Here is a 15,252-nt window from a genome sequence, read left to right as displayed (position 1 = left end):
TGCTTGCGAAATACTGTAGTAGCAGAGACATACAAAGGAAGCTTGCCCAACACTGGAATAAATCTGAAGAGGTTCCACCCAAAACATTTAAAAGACCCATGATTAAACTTTAACATACTGAAGTGTTATGCCACTGAAAGAAACCTAGTATCTAAGGAATGGGATTCCCTGCTATGGAGGCCTCTATTTAAGAGGTCAAGTATCATGTAAGGTACCGGCTGCTAAGAATCACGGGGCTCGAGATATTATACGTTTCTCCTGAGGTGGTGGTGACTGGTGTGCCTCAATGTCAGGAAAGTCTACCTGAGAAGTCGCTCTGAAAAGAGCTTCTCTTCCAAGCTATCTGGTTATATTTCTGCCCCCAGCTGCTAAGTAAAGCACTCCACCCAGATTAAATGGGATGGGAGGAGTTCTCGCCTCAAGTTGAACCTCCAAAAGCTGCCATCCAAACCGAACCACAAGCAATCACCTGGCCAGCAGAAGAGGGGCTAGCACAGTTTTTTCGGTAACATGCTAGAATCTGTGCGCACTGGTTGATCAGCGTGTCTCGCACTGTCTTGACTGGATTATTCAGAACCCCACGATATGCTGCACAAGAAGGCATGAAAAAGATAAAAATCAGCAGAGATGTTAAATCAGTATTAATGACAACATTTCACTTATAAAGTGGTCTAAAATCTTTACTGTAGCCATGCGTAGAAACCTAGAGCAACCTCAGATGGTTTACATTATAGGATTAGTTATACTTCATTTTTTAACTTCGTGGGAAAAAAAGTCTACACATTCCTACCAGAAACCCAAACATCTCCCCACACACACCTTTAAGGCCCTGCAGCACAGCCAGCCACACTTCTGGGCAAGGACAACTGGTGAGACTCCTTGTAGAGCCTGGCAATGCCATTCCCTAAGGGGACAGCAGGGGTCACTGTGGAATGCAAGTGATCCTCTCTTCCTCTTGGAAAGGAGAGCACAGACGTCTTCTGCAGCACCCCGGACCCTATTTAATTTGTATACTTTTAATACATACTGGTTTGGCACTATGAGGATGTTCATCGGTTTAACTACTGTGACCTGGGTGTGGGAGCAACTTTGTGTTTTTCCACGCCTGGAGCAGAGGAACTCAGGAACATTAAAGGGGGAAAAGCACTTTGGTTCCAGGAGTGGACATATGCAGGTGGCAATAGCTACACACATACACATGCCTCCTTCTGTTCAGCCGGTCCACCGATCAGTATTGGCATCTGACTCAACAGGCAGCAAGGCTGTGCCTTCTGTCTGCCCTCAGTCCAGACAAAGAGTACTATAATCACAGCTGTCTGTGGGAAGGAAAAGACTGTAGGAGCACAAGGATTTGAAAATTCCAACGACCATCTGGCCAAGTCTTTCGTGCAAGAAGATAAAAACAAGTGCCACTAGCTGTGAAAGAGAACTATAAAGTAATAGTAAGACTAGCACTCTCTTCAAGACAGTCTCTTACCAAACTTAGCCAAGAAGTTGATGAGTGTGTCTGTCTCGCAATTCCGGTAGAGGTCAGCAAGTTGCGTGCAACAGTTCAGGGAGAGGTTGTGAATGCGGAGTCGTCGCTGTCCTGCACAGTTTGTGTACAATAGAGCACACTATAAAAGAGACGTACAGAATGACAGAACAGTTATATAGAACAGTCCTGCTACAGTAAGCAAATCAGCACATCCCATTTTGTTAACATCCGACCCTTTGATCTGGAGTATAACCTCAGGTTAGCTACCTGAGTCTGAGAAAGGGGAGGTGATATAAAGTTTGGCCTGCTGTACCCCAGAACTAACTGTCCATCATTCCTTTTGTTGAAGAGCTAGTGGTTTTTCAACCAACCACTGTGCCTCTTCCTTCCTATATAAAAGCCTTCATATGGTGCATTAGAAGGCACTTAACACTATCAAGTCCCTCCCATGTGTGAACTTCCACTATTCCAAACAAGGCCTGGATAGCTGGACAGACAATTAAGATGATAGTGTTTTAGTTTTAAAGGATTTACAATCAAAGCCTAGAGCATATAGACAAAGAATAGGGGATAGGAGGCAATAAACAGAAAGAGACTGAGCTTCTTTATAGTTCCACATACTGGGGGAAATCTCTCTGTAGGGAAGACTGGCTTAGAGAATCTTGGAAAATATATTGCCTGGAGGGCTTTGAAGAGGAGTTAGAATGGGAGAAAGACCCAAGGGAAACAGCTAGCTGTGTGGCTTGGGCAGAGAGGCAAGGAACTGCTTGCGAAAGTTTCACCATGAGCCAATGAGGGAGGATGGAAGATTTGTTCTTTCAAAAGGCCATCAGCACTGAAACTGGAGGGCACCTCAGTCAAGTAAGGAACCTAGCAGAACCCCTCAGCAATGCAGACATATAGCCCAGCGTACGAACAGCTGAGAAAGTGATTTTAATTCCAAGAGGGAACCTTATAGCAAGTTACACAGGTGGATGCTGTCACTCCAAAGATCAATGGTCCTGTATCTCCATCTGGAGAAGGTTTAGTAGCATACCAGCACATTTTTTAGTTTGAAAGTTCTCACCCACTCTGTTCCCTGCTGACTGTCTTCTGCCTCACCTGAAGAAGCGCCCCACTATCTTCACTCAGTTTATCATCATGTCTGAATTCCACTGTGATGGTTTTATCACAGTCCAGACCCGCCAGCTCCACATCTGTCGTGTTGCTCATGTAGAAAGCTCCAAAGAAGTCCGTTGCTCGAATACCTGAAAGGAAAAAAAGGACACTCAAAGGTGAACAAGCCACATTTTATAGTGAAGTAGTCTAGCAGGCAGCATTTGGGAAGGTGCGGCAACCTTGTCTATCAGGGACACTAAGTTACCTTGAGATCTCTTGCCTCAGCTTTTCATTCAGTTTTGCCATAATCCCATGGACTTTAGAGCTTTACAAGGGCAGAATCCACAGCCTAACCTCGGTATGTTCCAGGCTTGTGTGTTTATGACCCTTCCCACTCCCTGCATGTTTACTGGCCAATTTATTAAGTCTAGGCAATGCAAATACCCACCTGTGCTTGTGCGCACCCTCATCACAGCATCAAATCCCACTTCCTTTTGGACATCTTTGCGCAAGTCATTCAGGAACCGCTCTTGGTCTGTCTCCAGCTAGAACACAAAGCTCCAAGTCAGGGCTGACACACCAAAAAAATCTGAATTGCCCTATAGGCCTCAATGCACATAGACCAAAGGTATCTCAAATCCTCCCTTCCCTTTCCCCTCCCCACAAAGAGCCTTCTCACAGCTCTCAACATCCCATTCCCCCAAACACTCTAGGAGCCACTTCTTTCAAAGCTTTCTAGTGAGTAAAAAAATATCAAACTAGGATTTTAAAAATCCTAGTCTATATACATATTATTTCAAAATGTGGGTAAGGAACCCCACTCCATACAAACTGCTGGTGACCACTGCACCAATGACTGCTAGTGAGAGGGATTCAGACAACCTTTACCACAGAACACCACTGGGAATATCTACACTAGGTGAGAGGAGCAGAACTCTGACTAAGAGTTTCTGCAATCCGCTGTGATGGAAACAGAAATCTCTGGCCACTCTACACCACATATAGAGGGTTACAGTCAGTTTCTGAAATGCTGAATCCCTGATATTATGTAATATGAGATTTTCAGGACACGGCAGATTGAGGCCCAACTACAGACAAGTTTCATGATGTGAAGCCTGAGACATTGTATACAACACTCATTTCAGAGCACAACACTTGATCCAGCTCATCTTGACAAAAGAAGCCATTAAGTGTCTATTTGGAGACTTGCCAAAACCCTTTGCAGTTTCCCTCTTCCTTGAGAGCTGCCTGAATATGAACTTGTTCCCTATACCTCCTGTGCAGTTTGCCTTCCAGATTCTCCCCATCTCTCCCACAAACATTATATCCATTTGGAATGAACATCTATTATGAATGAAGCCTAATTTAGCCTTCTAAGTAAGCCTTAGACGTACATTTTCACAATGCAGAAATTTCACCGCTCATCTTAACTGCAGAGCATTCTGATGTTTTAACTTAAAAGCAAAACTTTCTCCATCTGGTAATTTAAGGAAGATACCTGAACTAGCACAAGTTGGAATGCTAAGTGTCTCTGTGCAGCCAGCACTGCTGGGAGATTCTGCCCTGTAGGCAATACATTGGGATGACTGTTACAGGGCTGATAACGTTCTTCACTTTTTATTAGTCTTTTCTTATTGTTAAGAAACTATAGAGCACAGGTTCATTTTTTCCCTTGGTACAAATAAGTCAGAAATATAAAGCAAACAAAAACCATGTAAGTTATAATCTTGAATTTCAAGTACAAACCAAAATCCTCACTAATAGCCCATATCTCATGAAAGAAGATAGGCACCTAAGTGATGGGTTTTTTTCACCTGTATAGAACAGGTGCTAGCCTGACCCAAGAAAGCACTTACCTGAAAATAGGCGTACTTATAAATGGTGCCACCTGTCTGGTAAGGAACCACCCCCAGTGTCGCCACATCCAAATACTGGTTTGGAAAAAGGAATAGATCTACACAGCAGCCCTGGGCCACACAGTCCTTGGCCAAGTTGCTGTAGAAGCTTGTCTGAGGCTGAAACAAAGTCTAGGGAGGACAGATGGAGTACAGAGATTGAAAGAGAGTGGGAAAAAAAGGGAACATGAGACCAATGTAACTGCTACAGACAACATATATATTTCTTCAGTGCATTAAGGTATGCAAGGCACCTTCCCACCTAGGATTAAATAGGTACTAGGTGTAAAGCTTCTACAATGATGGTGCAGAACTTTTTAGTTATACAATTATTCTCTCCCCTCCTTGGGTTCTGGATTCTAATACTACCCACTCTTGTCCCTGACACAGAAGCGTTTTCTGTCCTTATAGTTAACACATACTCAGTTCCATATGGCAACCCAAAGGGAATAGCCATTAAATAGAAGATTTTCAGTTAGCTACTACAGAGACTTTACATCTCTTCTTGATTCCTTCTAGGTTACCCCAGAGCAATAGAAATTCTCTTCTAAGCAGCACATCAAATTGTTACCTTTTCCTTATCTGTGTTGATGAGCTTCCTGTCATCTCTGTTCTTCAGCTTCCCTGGGGCCTCTGCAATGGGCAGTGAGGTGTGAAAGATGAAGAGCTTGCCAGCACACTCTGCTGCCTACAGGGGAGGGGAAGAAATTGCTTATGTGAGAAAGAGCTGATGAAGGACAGTGGATTTCTCAAGCAGAATATCTCTGGGACTACATTAAATGCCTATATTATCACTGATTCCTCTATACTAGTTAGGTATTTAATCCTTCACTGATGTGACCAAATAGCTGATGAGCCTACCTGTATGAGATTAATAGCTCCCATGTTTTGTGGGTGAAACAGAAGTACAGTTATAGGGAATGCAGTGGATTTTGGAAACAGCTTCCTCAGCTTATTATTTTTAAACACTATCCCATGCCTGAGATTTTTTTTAATGGTTAAACTGCCAGCAGGTAAATCCCACAGTCCTTAGATACCTCATGAGTGGGATATTGAATGGCTTGTCTTTGCTTTTCCTCTCAGTGTAAGTGAGTATGGATAACAATTCTCATGAACAGGTACCAGCAGTGTTTTCTAGGAAATTCTCACATGATTAGCCAATGGATCAACACATACAGGTTTGAGCTGGGCCAGGTATTGGAATGGGAAATCTTTAGAAATGGTCTAGGAGCTTTGCAAAAGTGATGTTGGCAAATCAGTGGTGGTGTCCTCTCTGAATCAGAACTAAAGCAACTGTGAGAGCAATCTTTCAGAGGAGACATAAAACCAAGGTCCTAAACCATTTCCAAGTCCCCATGGCACTTTTTGTAATAATGTGCATATCACTCCCAGGGGCCTGACCAAAATTTCATCTCAGGAAATTATTCTAAACTACAGTTACAGTCCATGCCGTTTCAGTTGCATAGGGTAGTCTTCACTTTCTATCCTAAACAATTAATTGAGCAGGTTAGAGCTGCTAACTTGAACCACACAGGTGGCTGCATTTCAATAATGGGTTAAGCATTCCCTACTGATTGCATACACACCTGAGGGAAACAACAACTGTGTTTATGAACAGCTCTTGGATTCTCTAAACAGAGGTGCTTCTGCTATAAAAACAGAACCTTTAACAGCATGAACCAACTCCCCACAACAGCATGTCAACAAACCTTCAGTGCCTCCATTCCTGCCTGAATCACTGGGGCAAAGACAGTTTCTGTTTCTCTTGTGTCCGCAAACATTTCTGGGATCTGGTCCAGCAAACTGCCAGGAAAGAAGAAAAAGGAGAACACCAAAGGGATTCAAAGCTCACCTTCTAAATCCATAGCAGGTGACCTTTGGGACTGAGGTGCATTGTAAATAGTGATTATTAAACATGACTAATCCTTCTCTAACCTGCATGCCATTAAGTTTCTTAAACTGATCTTTAGTCATCTCTCTGTCCACTTCCTCTGCCTGCATTTGTCTCCTCAGTGCACGTTCTAAGGCCTCAACTAATGCTTCTTCTAATAACTTCCTCTGAAGTTATGATCTGAGCTTCCTATTCTTTGACCCTCAGGAACATCACAGGCAAGACAGTGAGCAAACTCCAGTTTTTAACTTAAAAGTTCTACGGCCTTCTGTTCATTCCCCTTCAGTTGCTTCACTGCGCTGCATTCTAAATTTCAGGGTAATAAGAATAAGTCCCAGTCTCACTCAGTCCAGCCAAACATCCCTTGTCAAACACTCAAAGTTTAATATGCTTATTAGTTTTATGTAGGCCAATCACTCATTTTTCCCCACAGAATCTATTTAGTCAGCAGTCACCTCAACTCTCAGCTACTAAGTAGTAACCTCAGATAAACTGACTTTGTGAACTCCGTTATGATCTCCTGCTCTCAGTGACAGTCTGACAGATTCTTCTCTAAAGAAGCCTCTCTCTTAAGGTCCCATTTTGCAGCCGCCTGTCAGTTCTGTCACAGTTCTAGTGGAGACAGCTCAGACAACTCCGACAATGAAGTGAAGTACAGCTCTATTCCAAGGTGTGCATCAGTTGCTAGTATATCATGTGCTGGTTATTGTCTTTTAGCATTTTCTAAAACTGACGCACATAAAACTTTGTAGAGACTATTAGAGTTGTAGCATCCTGGCGACATAAGGATACCCCAAATCACAGTGCACCTCCTTGTTCTTTGCCAGCTCCATTGTGGGCATACTTAACATTAAGTCATACCTAAACACTATTAAATGTATGATTCAAATACTATAGCCAAGCATTGTACAACTGGGCATTATCAGAGTCGGATCGTATTTCAACACAGTATGGGTCCCTTTGATAAGCCATTTACTGCACCTTTCTACCCCATTCTCCGTTACCTGACAATAACTGTCCTGGACTCATTCACGTTCACCAGGAAGCCATCAAGCAGCGGCACAAACATATCAGCTACATCCGACACAACCATCATTTGCGGTTGTGCCAATGAGCTCTTCACATTATAGAAGTGCAACACTTTGTTGTAAGTGACGAAGCCCACCCGAATGGCTGACTCTTCCATGTTGCCTTCCCTGTAAAATAAAGACACTTATTGCATCCCTGAAAGCACAACCGCTGCAATATGCTGAATCAAACAGAACAAAGCAGGACCAGAGAATGGGTAACTGTACCATCATTCCTAGTGGACAGGTAACCACAACTGGTACTAAGTGGCTCCTTTGTTGGGCACAGACTGAATGAGCCATGAAGGTGGCCACCCTCAACGTCATCCCTTCAGGACAGGGCTGAGTCATGCTGCTGGACCAGCGTATGGAGGCTTGCAGTGCTACTTGCCAGGCTCATGCATACTGTCAACTTTCACTTTTCACCAGCAGTAAAAGCATTCTAAACGGAGTGTCCCCTCTGCAAAGGCACAGAGCGGTGGCAGCTTTGCCGCAGTTGTTGGCTGCGACAGTACAGAACAAAGGAGCTAGTTACCTGGGCAGGTAATCCAGGAGTGACTTCAATTCTTCACAGATCAGCCTCACCAAGCCACTCTTTACAGCATTGTAAGACACATCAATCATGAAAATGAAAGCAGGTGGATTGGGAAACTTGTTATTCTGTGAGAAGAGGGAAAGAAAAACATTACACCATGCTTAAGAAGAGATCATACAAAGGCTCTGCTACCCAGACAAAGTAATGCTGTCAAAACCCCGGTGACTTCTATTTAGTAATCAGTCAAGAAGAGAAACTAAGATACTGGCATTTAATTTGCTTCTCCACTCCCACCCAATTAATTTAAGTATGTCTGAATCCTAGTGTCTAACACATCATAATCATGCATGGAAGAGCTCTAATGTCAAACCCTAGATGGAATGTAGCATCGCTGAGCGACTGAGCAGGAAGAACAGGCTTGGTATAAAGGAAGTTCCTGTTTACATGGACCAGGCCTGATAGTGCAGGCAGCAGGCAGGCAAGATTTCCCAGAACTCTCATGCTCTAGAAGACTTTCGAAGCTAGTGTCTTGCATGGGGAATGAAGACCTTCCTCCCACAGAGCTGGGAGTCCTTATTTCTCAAGAGCACTGATTCTGCTTTGAAGAGGCTGGTTCCAATCAGCACTTCCTTTCTTTGCATACAGTCAGAATGGAAAGTAGAGCATAGGACAGACGGACCACTGAAGCAACAGGGTAGCGAGTGCCTCACTACTGGCATTCATGGAATCTTAAGCTATTAGAAGAGAATGGAGACACACAGATTCCTTCCCGGGAGGAAGAGGAGAAGGAGAAGGAGAGAAAGGACTTTAATGGGTGGCAGAACTGGAGGCAAGATGTGAAGAATCAGAGAGGAATATGGAAGAGTGTGGGGAAGGCCGCCTACCCCACAATCCCAGCTGGCTGTTTTGCCTGCAGTGTGGAGAGGTGTTTGAAGGCTCTGTTGCCAGCTCTCAGTAAAATCAAAAATATGGTCACAGTCAGTAAAAAGCTGCCACGTTTAGAAAACTATTTTCCTACCCTTTCCAGCAAACAGATGAGTATTTTTAATATAGACCTCTAATACTTTGTCTGTCCCCAAAAAAGTATCTGAAAAATTAAGATACTGTTTAAACAGACTAATGTGTAGAATCTGAAGCAGGTGAGTTTTCCAGACTATTCTAGTGTTTCAAATTTGTGATCAGATTTACCGGCCTTGCGTCTTTGAAACCTTCTTTACCAAGCTTGATTACTGCCAGTAACTGCTGTAGGGGACTGCTCTATCCCATTAGTTCCCATCTTCGCCTGCTCAATTCCCAATGACTATCAGGCAACAAACTTGTCTTCTCTAGCAGATGGCAGGCAAGGTGCAGCTAACACTGTGGACAGATAACTTGTACTTTCCTAGATACGGTTTTAGTTACTGGTAATAATTACTGATATTATGGGATGTGCAATCTGACTGGAAAGCAAGTATGTAAAATCTGACCTGATTAAGATGTATAAGGAGATGCCATCAATGGGCTTTACCAGCTAGAAAGTCAATCCAGCTGATTCAGCCTCCACTCAGTTTCTCAGAGGACATGGGATTTATTTAACATCACAGCAATGCACTAACTGTACATTATTGTACCTTACAGTAGCTGACTGTTGCCAAAAACTCATAGGAGCCCAATGATAATTCAGGTCGATCATAGAAATCCACTCTCTTGCCAGTATGATCCAAATGCTGGAAGTAGTGAGGCGGCACTAGGGACAAAGACATCAAATTTTACAGACACGTACTTTGTCTACAACAGTTAATACTTTGACTATCAATAGACAGCAAACCTGGTGACAGCTGCAGTGGGTGTTCCACTACACCAAAGGAAAGCTGGTTAGTGCTTTGCACTAGTGTGCATGTGACCATGACTGGGGAATCTTTACTGGCAGTCTAGAAGCAGCATTAACAGACTCAAGAGCTGTGCTCAGTCAGAAATGTCACTACAAAAAAGCACCTTGTACCAAAATCTGGGTTACTTCAGAGGATTTCCCCCAAATACAAGATTGAGTTAAGTGGTAAAAGGGGTGCTTCAAAAAGGATTTTGAGATAAGTTAGAGGTTCACCATGTGCATCTCCATAAGAAAGGAGATAGCCCCAACATGCTGCACATACAGCCTCAGAGGGCAGAGTCTGCTACAGCGATGCTACTAGCACGGGAAGGGCAGTTGTTATGGTGGGCCGGAGCCATTATGGGCAAAGCACTGCTTGTGAAGCAGTCTGCCACTAAAGTGTGCCACTAAAGACTGCAATATACATGCAGGGCTAATTTAGATGCAACCTAAAAAGTTCAGATGCACATGTCTGTGCCCAAATGCACTTTGGAAATACTTGAGCAGGTACCTGATGTGTGTTTGCTGGGGTAGATGAGAAGAGAGGAGGTCTTCTCCTAACAGACACTAGCTGCAAAATTGTGGGAAGCACTCTTTTCTTAAGGTTCATAGGTAAGATACTCCCCTGTACTATTCCTACAGTGACCAGGACAGTGTGCAGGACAGAGATACTTAGCCAAATGGCTGCAGATAATGGAATTTCTTTTTTCTATTTTTATTTTAAAACTATACTGAGTATTTTGAGAATTTTAATGTAGGACATGACTGACAAAAATAACAAAATTACAAAGACTGCCTAAGCAACCTTACTCTGCCCCTTTGAGAATAAGCATGACCACTATTTCTCAAATAATAAGACATGTAATTTGTTTTACAACCTTAAATACATGTGTAGCATCTTGTAGTTCTGTGCACTACGCTGTGCATGCTAGAGTCCATGGAAGTCACTTATATGAGAAGTACACAGTAATTATACTATTTAACCTGGAGTATATTGTGTATCAAGTTAGAGTAACAGTGAAGACTAAATAGCCAATAGACCATTGCCATTTACAGCTGTTAATTGTCTCACCACTGAATGGCACCTACACAGGCTGCAATGTTGGTTGAAAAGCTACAGTACATGCTGCTGACTAAATTGTTGAGAAAAGAACATTAATCTATTTAAATGAAAGTCATAAGAACGTAAGAACTGTCATACTGGGTCAGACCAAAGGTCCATCTAGCCCAGTATCCTGTCTTACAACAGTGGCCAATGCGAGGTGCCTCAGAGGGAATGAACAGAATAGGTGATCATCAAGTGATCCATCCCGTTGCCCATTTTCAGCTTCTGGCACACAGAGGCTAGGGACGCCATCTCTGTCAATCCTGGCTAAGAACCACTGATGGACCTATCCTCCATGAACTTATCCAGTTCTTTTTTGAAACCTGTTATAGTCTTGGCCTTCACAACATCCTCTGGCAAAGAGTTCCACACTTTGACTGTCAAAAGCATTCTGAACAATGGAAACAGAGTAAGTAAACAAATTAACAAATGTAAGATACTACGTGTGTTCAGTGATGAGAAATGTACATTCTAGTTTGAGAAATAGTATGTGATCATTTAGCTAGACAGGCAAACACACAAGGGGTACGTTCAATTTACTTGTGCAATCTTAACTTTAGCATTTCAGACTTGAGCACTTAACTGTGTGCCTCAATGTACTTTTTATGGAATGTTTTGAAGAATAAAGAATTGCAGCGCAGAAGCCAACAAACTGTGCTCTACTCTGCTCTAGGGTTTTCTATGCCATGAAGATACCGCTAATGAAATCATTTATTTGCACATCCTTGAAACATCTTTCAGAGTCTAGAAATAAGCCTTACCCTCAGTGACGCAGCTGCAGAAGCAACACTGGAATCTCCTTCCACCCTCAATGAACTGCATAAAAGGACACATGTAGGCCTTGCACCGATTGCACCGTATAGGACCAGGTTCTCCATGGTCTACCAAATAGGGAGGGGCCTAAGGAGCAAAAGACAGGTCACACAGTAGTGGGAGGGGAAGTGTATATAGGAATCAAAGAGCTTGAAACTTCCTCCCGGTATACTAATGCAGGTCTTAGCATTTTAATAGCACTGGAGTCCAAGAGTTTGGAATACATTTAATAAATGCCTTATTGTCTCAAGCTCCTAGTGCAGGAGCTCTTCAGTGGGCTGCAGTTGTTAACAGTCAGAAGAGTGCAGTGAATACCAGAAGTGGAGAAAGATTAAGTGCAGGAAGAATTTCCTTAGATGCTTTTGTGCAGTTGTGGGAATTCTTTTTGTATACTCAAATTAGCTGGCTTGTAAGTGTTTGGACTTTGGATCAGTGCTATTTAAAGATAACTTCTTTCCCTACCCCCTAAGTGCACGTGCTGATATCTAACAGCCTGCCCTCTGCACTTTACCCCAGTGCCCATAGCAGTAACATGACAAGCCTCTTTCTACACCAGCCTAGTAACAGTAAGATCAACTATTTGAGACTCTCTCAAATGCCATATTCCCATTCTCTCACAGAAAGTAACTCTAGGGAACCCACTGCCAGATACAGAAAGGCTTACAACTGCTAGAATTAATTCCACTCCCAAAGGTGTAAATATCAGCCACTTGACTTTATGAAGCACACTTAACCTCTGAATTCTTTGCGAGAGACTGGGGGAAAATTCTGATCGTACATCAAGCAACCGAATTTGAATTTAGCTGCTCAAGGACAAGAAAACATGGATGTCTCAATTTTCAGGCTGCAGTCTCATTATCTCAATTAACTTAAACTAAATTATTGTTGCTGCTGTGATTGTTTAACATATTTCTCTGCATTCTGCTTTGTACTACTGGGCCAAGCGTACTCATTTTTCATGAGACTAATATATACTCAGCTTTTTCCCACCTTGAATACAAAATTAAAGTATCAGAGGGGTAGCCGTGATAGTCTGGATCTGTAAAAGCAGCAAAGAGTCTTGTGGCACCTTATAGACTAACAGACGTTTTGGAGCATGAGCTTTTGTGGGTGAATAACCGCTTTGTCGGATGCATGTACTGCAAATTTCCAGGGACAGGTATATATAGGCAAGCAAGAAGCAGGCTAGAGATAACGAGGTTAGTTCAATCAGGGAGGATGAGGCTCTCTTCTAGCAGCTGAGGTGGGAAAACCAAGAGAGGAGAAACTGGTTTTGTAGTTGGCAAGCCATTCACAGTCTTTGTTTAAACCTGAGCTGATCAGCAAATTTGCAGATGAACTGAAGCTCAGCAGTTTCTCTTTTAAGTCTGGTCCTGAAGTTTTTTCACTGCAGGATGGCCACCTTAAGATCTGCTATTGCGTGGCCAGGGAGGTTGAAGTGTTCTCCTACAGGTTTTTGTATATTGTCATTCCTAATATCTGATTTGTGTCCGTTTATCTTTTTCCGTAGAGACTGACCAGTTTGGCCAATGTACATAGCAGAGGGGCATTGCTGGCATATGATGGCGCATATTACATTGGGGGACGTGCAGGTGAATGAACCGGTGATGGTGTGGCTTATCTGGTTAGGTCATGTAATGGTGTCGCTGGTGTAGATATGTGGGCAGAGTTGGCATCGAGGTTTGTTGCATGGATTGGTTCCTGAATTAGAGTTATTATGGTACAGTGTGCAGTTACTGGTGAGAATATGCTTCAGGTTGACAGGTTGTCTGTGGGCGAGGACTGGTCTGCCACCCAAGGTCTGTGAAAGTGTGGGATCATTGTCCAGGATGGGTTGTAGATCCCTGATGATGTGTTGGAGGGGTTTTAGCTGGGGCTGTATGTGATGGCCAGTGAGTCCTGTTGGTCTCTTTCTTGGGTTTGTCTTGCAATAGGAGGCTTCTGGGTACACATCTGGCTCTGTTGATCTGTTTCCTTATTTCCTCATGCGGGTATTGTTGTTTTGAGAATGCTTGATGGAGATTTTGTAGGTGTTGGTCTCTATCTGAGGGGTTACAGCAGATACGGTTGTAACTCAGTGCTTGGCTGTAGACAATGGATCGTGTGGTGTGCCCAGGATGGAAGCTGGAGGCATGAAGGTAGGCATAGCGGTCGGTAGGTTTTCGGTATAGAGTGGTGTTAATGTGACCATCACTTATTTGCACCATGGTGTCTAGGAAGTGGACCTTCTGTGCAGATTAGTCCAGGCTGTGGTTGATGGTGGGGAGGAAGCTGTTGAAATCATGGTGGAATTTTTCCAGGGTCTCCTTCCTATGGGTCCAGATGATGAAGATGTCATCAGTGTAGCATAGGTAGAGAAGGGGCGTGAGTGGACGAGAGCTGAGGAAGCGTTCCAGGTCAGCCATAAAAATGTTGGCATATTGTGGGGCCATGTGGGTGCCCATAGCGGTGCCACTGATCTGGAGATATATATTGTCATCAAATTTGAAACCCAAGAAAGAAACCAACAGGACTCCACTGGCCATCAGATCATCACATACAGTCCCCAGCTAAAACCCCTCCAAAGCATCATCAGGGATCTACAACCCATCCTGGACAATGATCCCACACTTTCACAGACCTTGGGTGGCAGACCAGTCCTCGCCCACAGACAACCTGCCAACCTGAAGCATATTCTCACCAGTAACTGCACACTGTACCATAGTAACTCTAGCTCAGGAACCAATCCATGCAACAAACCTCGATGCCAACTCTGCCCACATATCTATACCAGTGACATCATTACAGGACCTAACCAGATCAGCCACACCATCACCGGTTCATTCATCTGCACGTCCCCCAATGTAATATGCGCCATCATATGCCAGCAATGCCCCTCTGCTATGTACATTGGCCAAACTGGTCAGTCTCTACGGAAAAAGATAAACGGACACAAATCAGATATTAGGAACGACAATATACAAAAACCTGTAGGAGAACACTTCAACCTCCCTGGCCACGCAATAGCAGATCTTAAGGTGGCCATCCTGCAGCGAAAAAACTTCAGGACCAGACTTCAAAGAGAAACTGCTGAGCTTCAGTTCATCTGCAAATTTGACACCATCAGCTCAGGTTTAAACAAAGACTGTGAATGGCTTGCCAACTACAAAACCAGTTTCTCCTCCCTTGGTTTTCACACCTCAACTGCTAGAAGAGAGCCTCATCCTCCCTGATTGAACTAACCTCGTTATCTCTAGCCTGCTTCTTGCTTGCTTTCATATATATATATATATATATATATATATATATATATATCTGTCTGTCTGTCTCTGGAAATTTCCACCACATGCATCCGAAGAAGTGGGTATTCACCCACAAAAGCTCATGCTCCAAAACGTCTGTTAATCTATAAGGTGCCACACGACTCTTTGCTGCTTTTATTAAGTTAAAATATTACTGCCACCACCAATCTGAGAGTCCTCACAGAGATAATTTCAAGTAAAGAGCTAAATCAGTATACATCAGGGATGATGTCCATCTGGT

The 15,252-nt window shown here is 43.3% G+C and overlaps 1 protein-coding gene across 5 annotated transcripts in view; it reads right to left on the bottom strand.

Annotated features, from left to right (window-relative positions):
• The window catches only part of SEC24C (SEC24 homolog C, COPII coat complex component), a 67,468-nt gene that overhangs the window by 8,444 nt on the left and 43,772 nt on the right, over positions 1 to 15,252 (bottom strand). For 4 of the 5 annotated variants that reach the window (XM_050960029.1, XM_050960030.1, XM_050960031.1 and 1 more), the window contains 11 exons: positions 11,679 to 11,817; positions 9,574 to 9,689; positions 7,964 to 8,088; positions 7,366 to 7,557; positions 6,180 to 6,273; positions 5,042 to 5,158; positions 4,432 to 4,602; positions 3,024 to 3,120; positions 2,579 to 2,724; positions 1,478 to 1,616; positions 470 to 588 (listed from right to left, as the gene is read on the bottom strand). In XM_050960029.1, the coding sequence (XP_050815986.1) occupies positions 470 to 588; positions 1,478 to 1,616; positions 2,579 to 2,724; positions 3,024 to 3,120; positions 4,432 to 4,602; positions 5,042 to 5,158; positions 6,180 to 6,273; positions 7,366 to 7,557; positions 7,964 to 8,088; positions 9,574 to 9,689; positions 11,679 to 11,817 (1,455 nt within the window). Of the gene's footprint in view, positions 1 to 469; positions 589 to 1,477; positions 1,617 to 1,998; positions 2,021 to 2,543; positions 2,725 to 3,023; positions 3,121 to 4,431; positions 4,603 to 5,041; positions 5,159 to 6,179; positions 6,274 to 7,365; positions 7,558 to 7,963; positions 8,089 to 9,573; positions 9,690 to 11,678; positions 11,818 to 15,252 lie in introns of those variants that run through there. The other variant, XM_050960032.1, reaches the window with a different exon arrangement.

The sequence above is a fragment of the Gopherus flavomarginatus genome, chromosome 6, assembly GCF_025201925.1.
Source record: "Gopherus flavomarginatus isolate rGopFla2 chromosome 6, rGopFla2.mat.asm, whole genome shotgun sequence".
NCBI classification, from domain to species: domain Eukaryota; kingdom Metazoa; phylum Chordata; order Testudines; family Testudinidae; genus Gopherus; species Gopherus flavomarginatus.
This window is presented reverse-complemented; position numbering and strand designations above follow the sequence as displayed.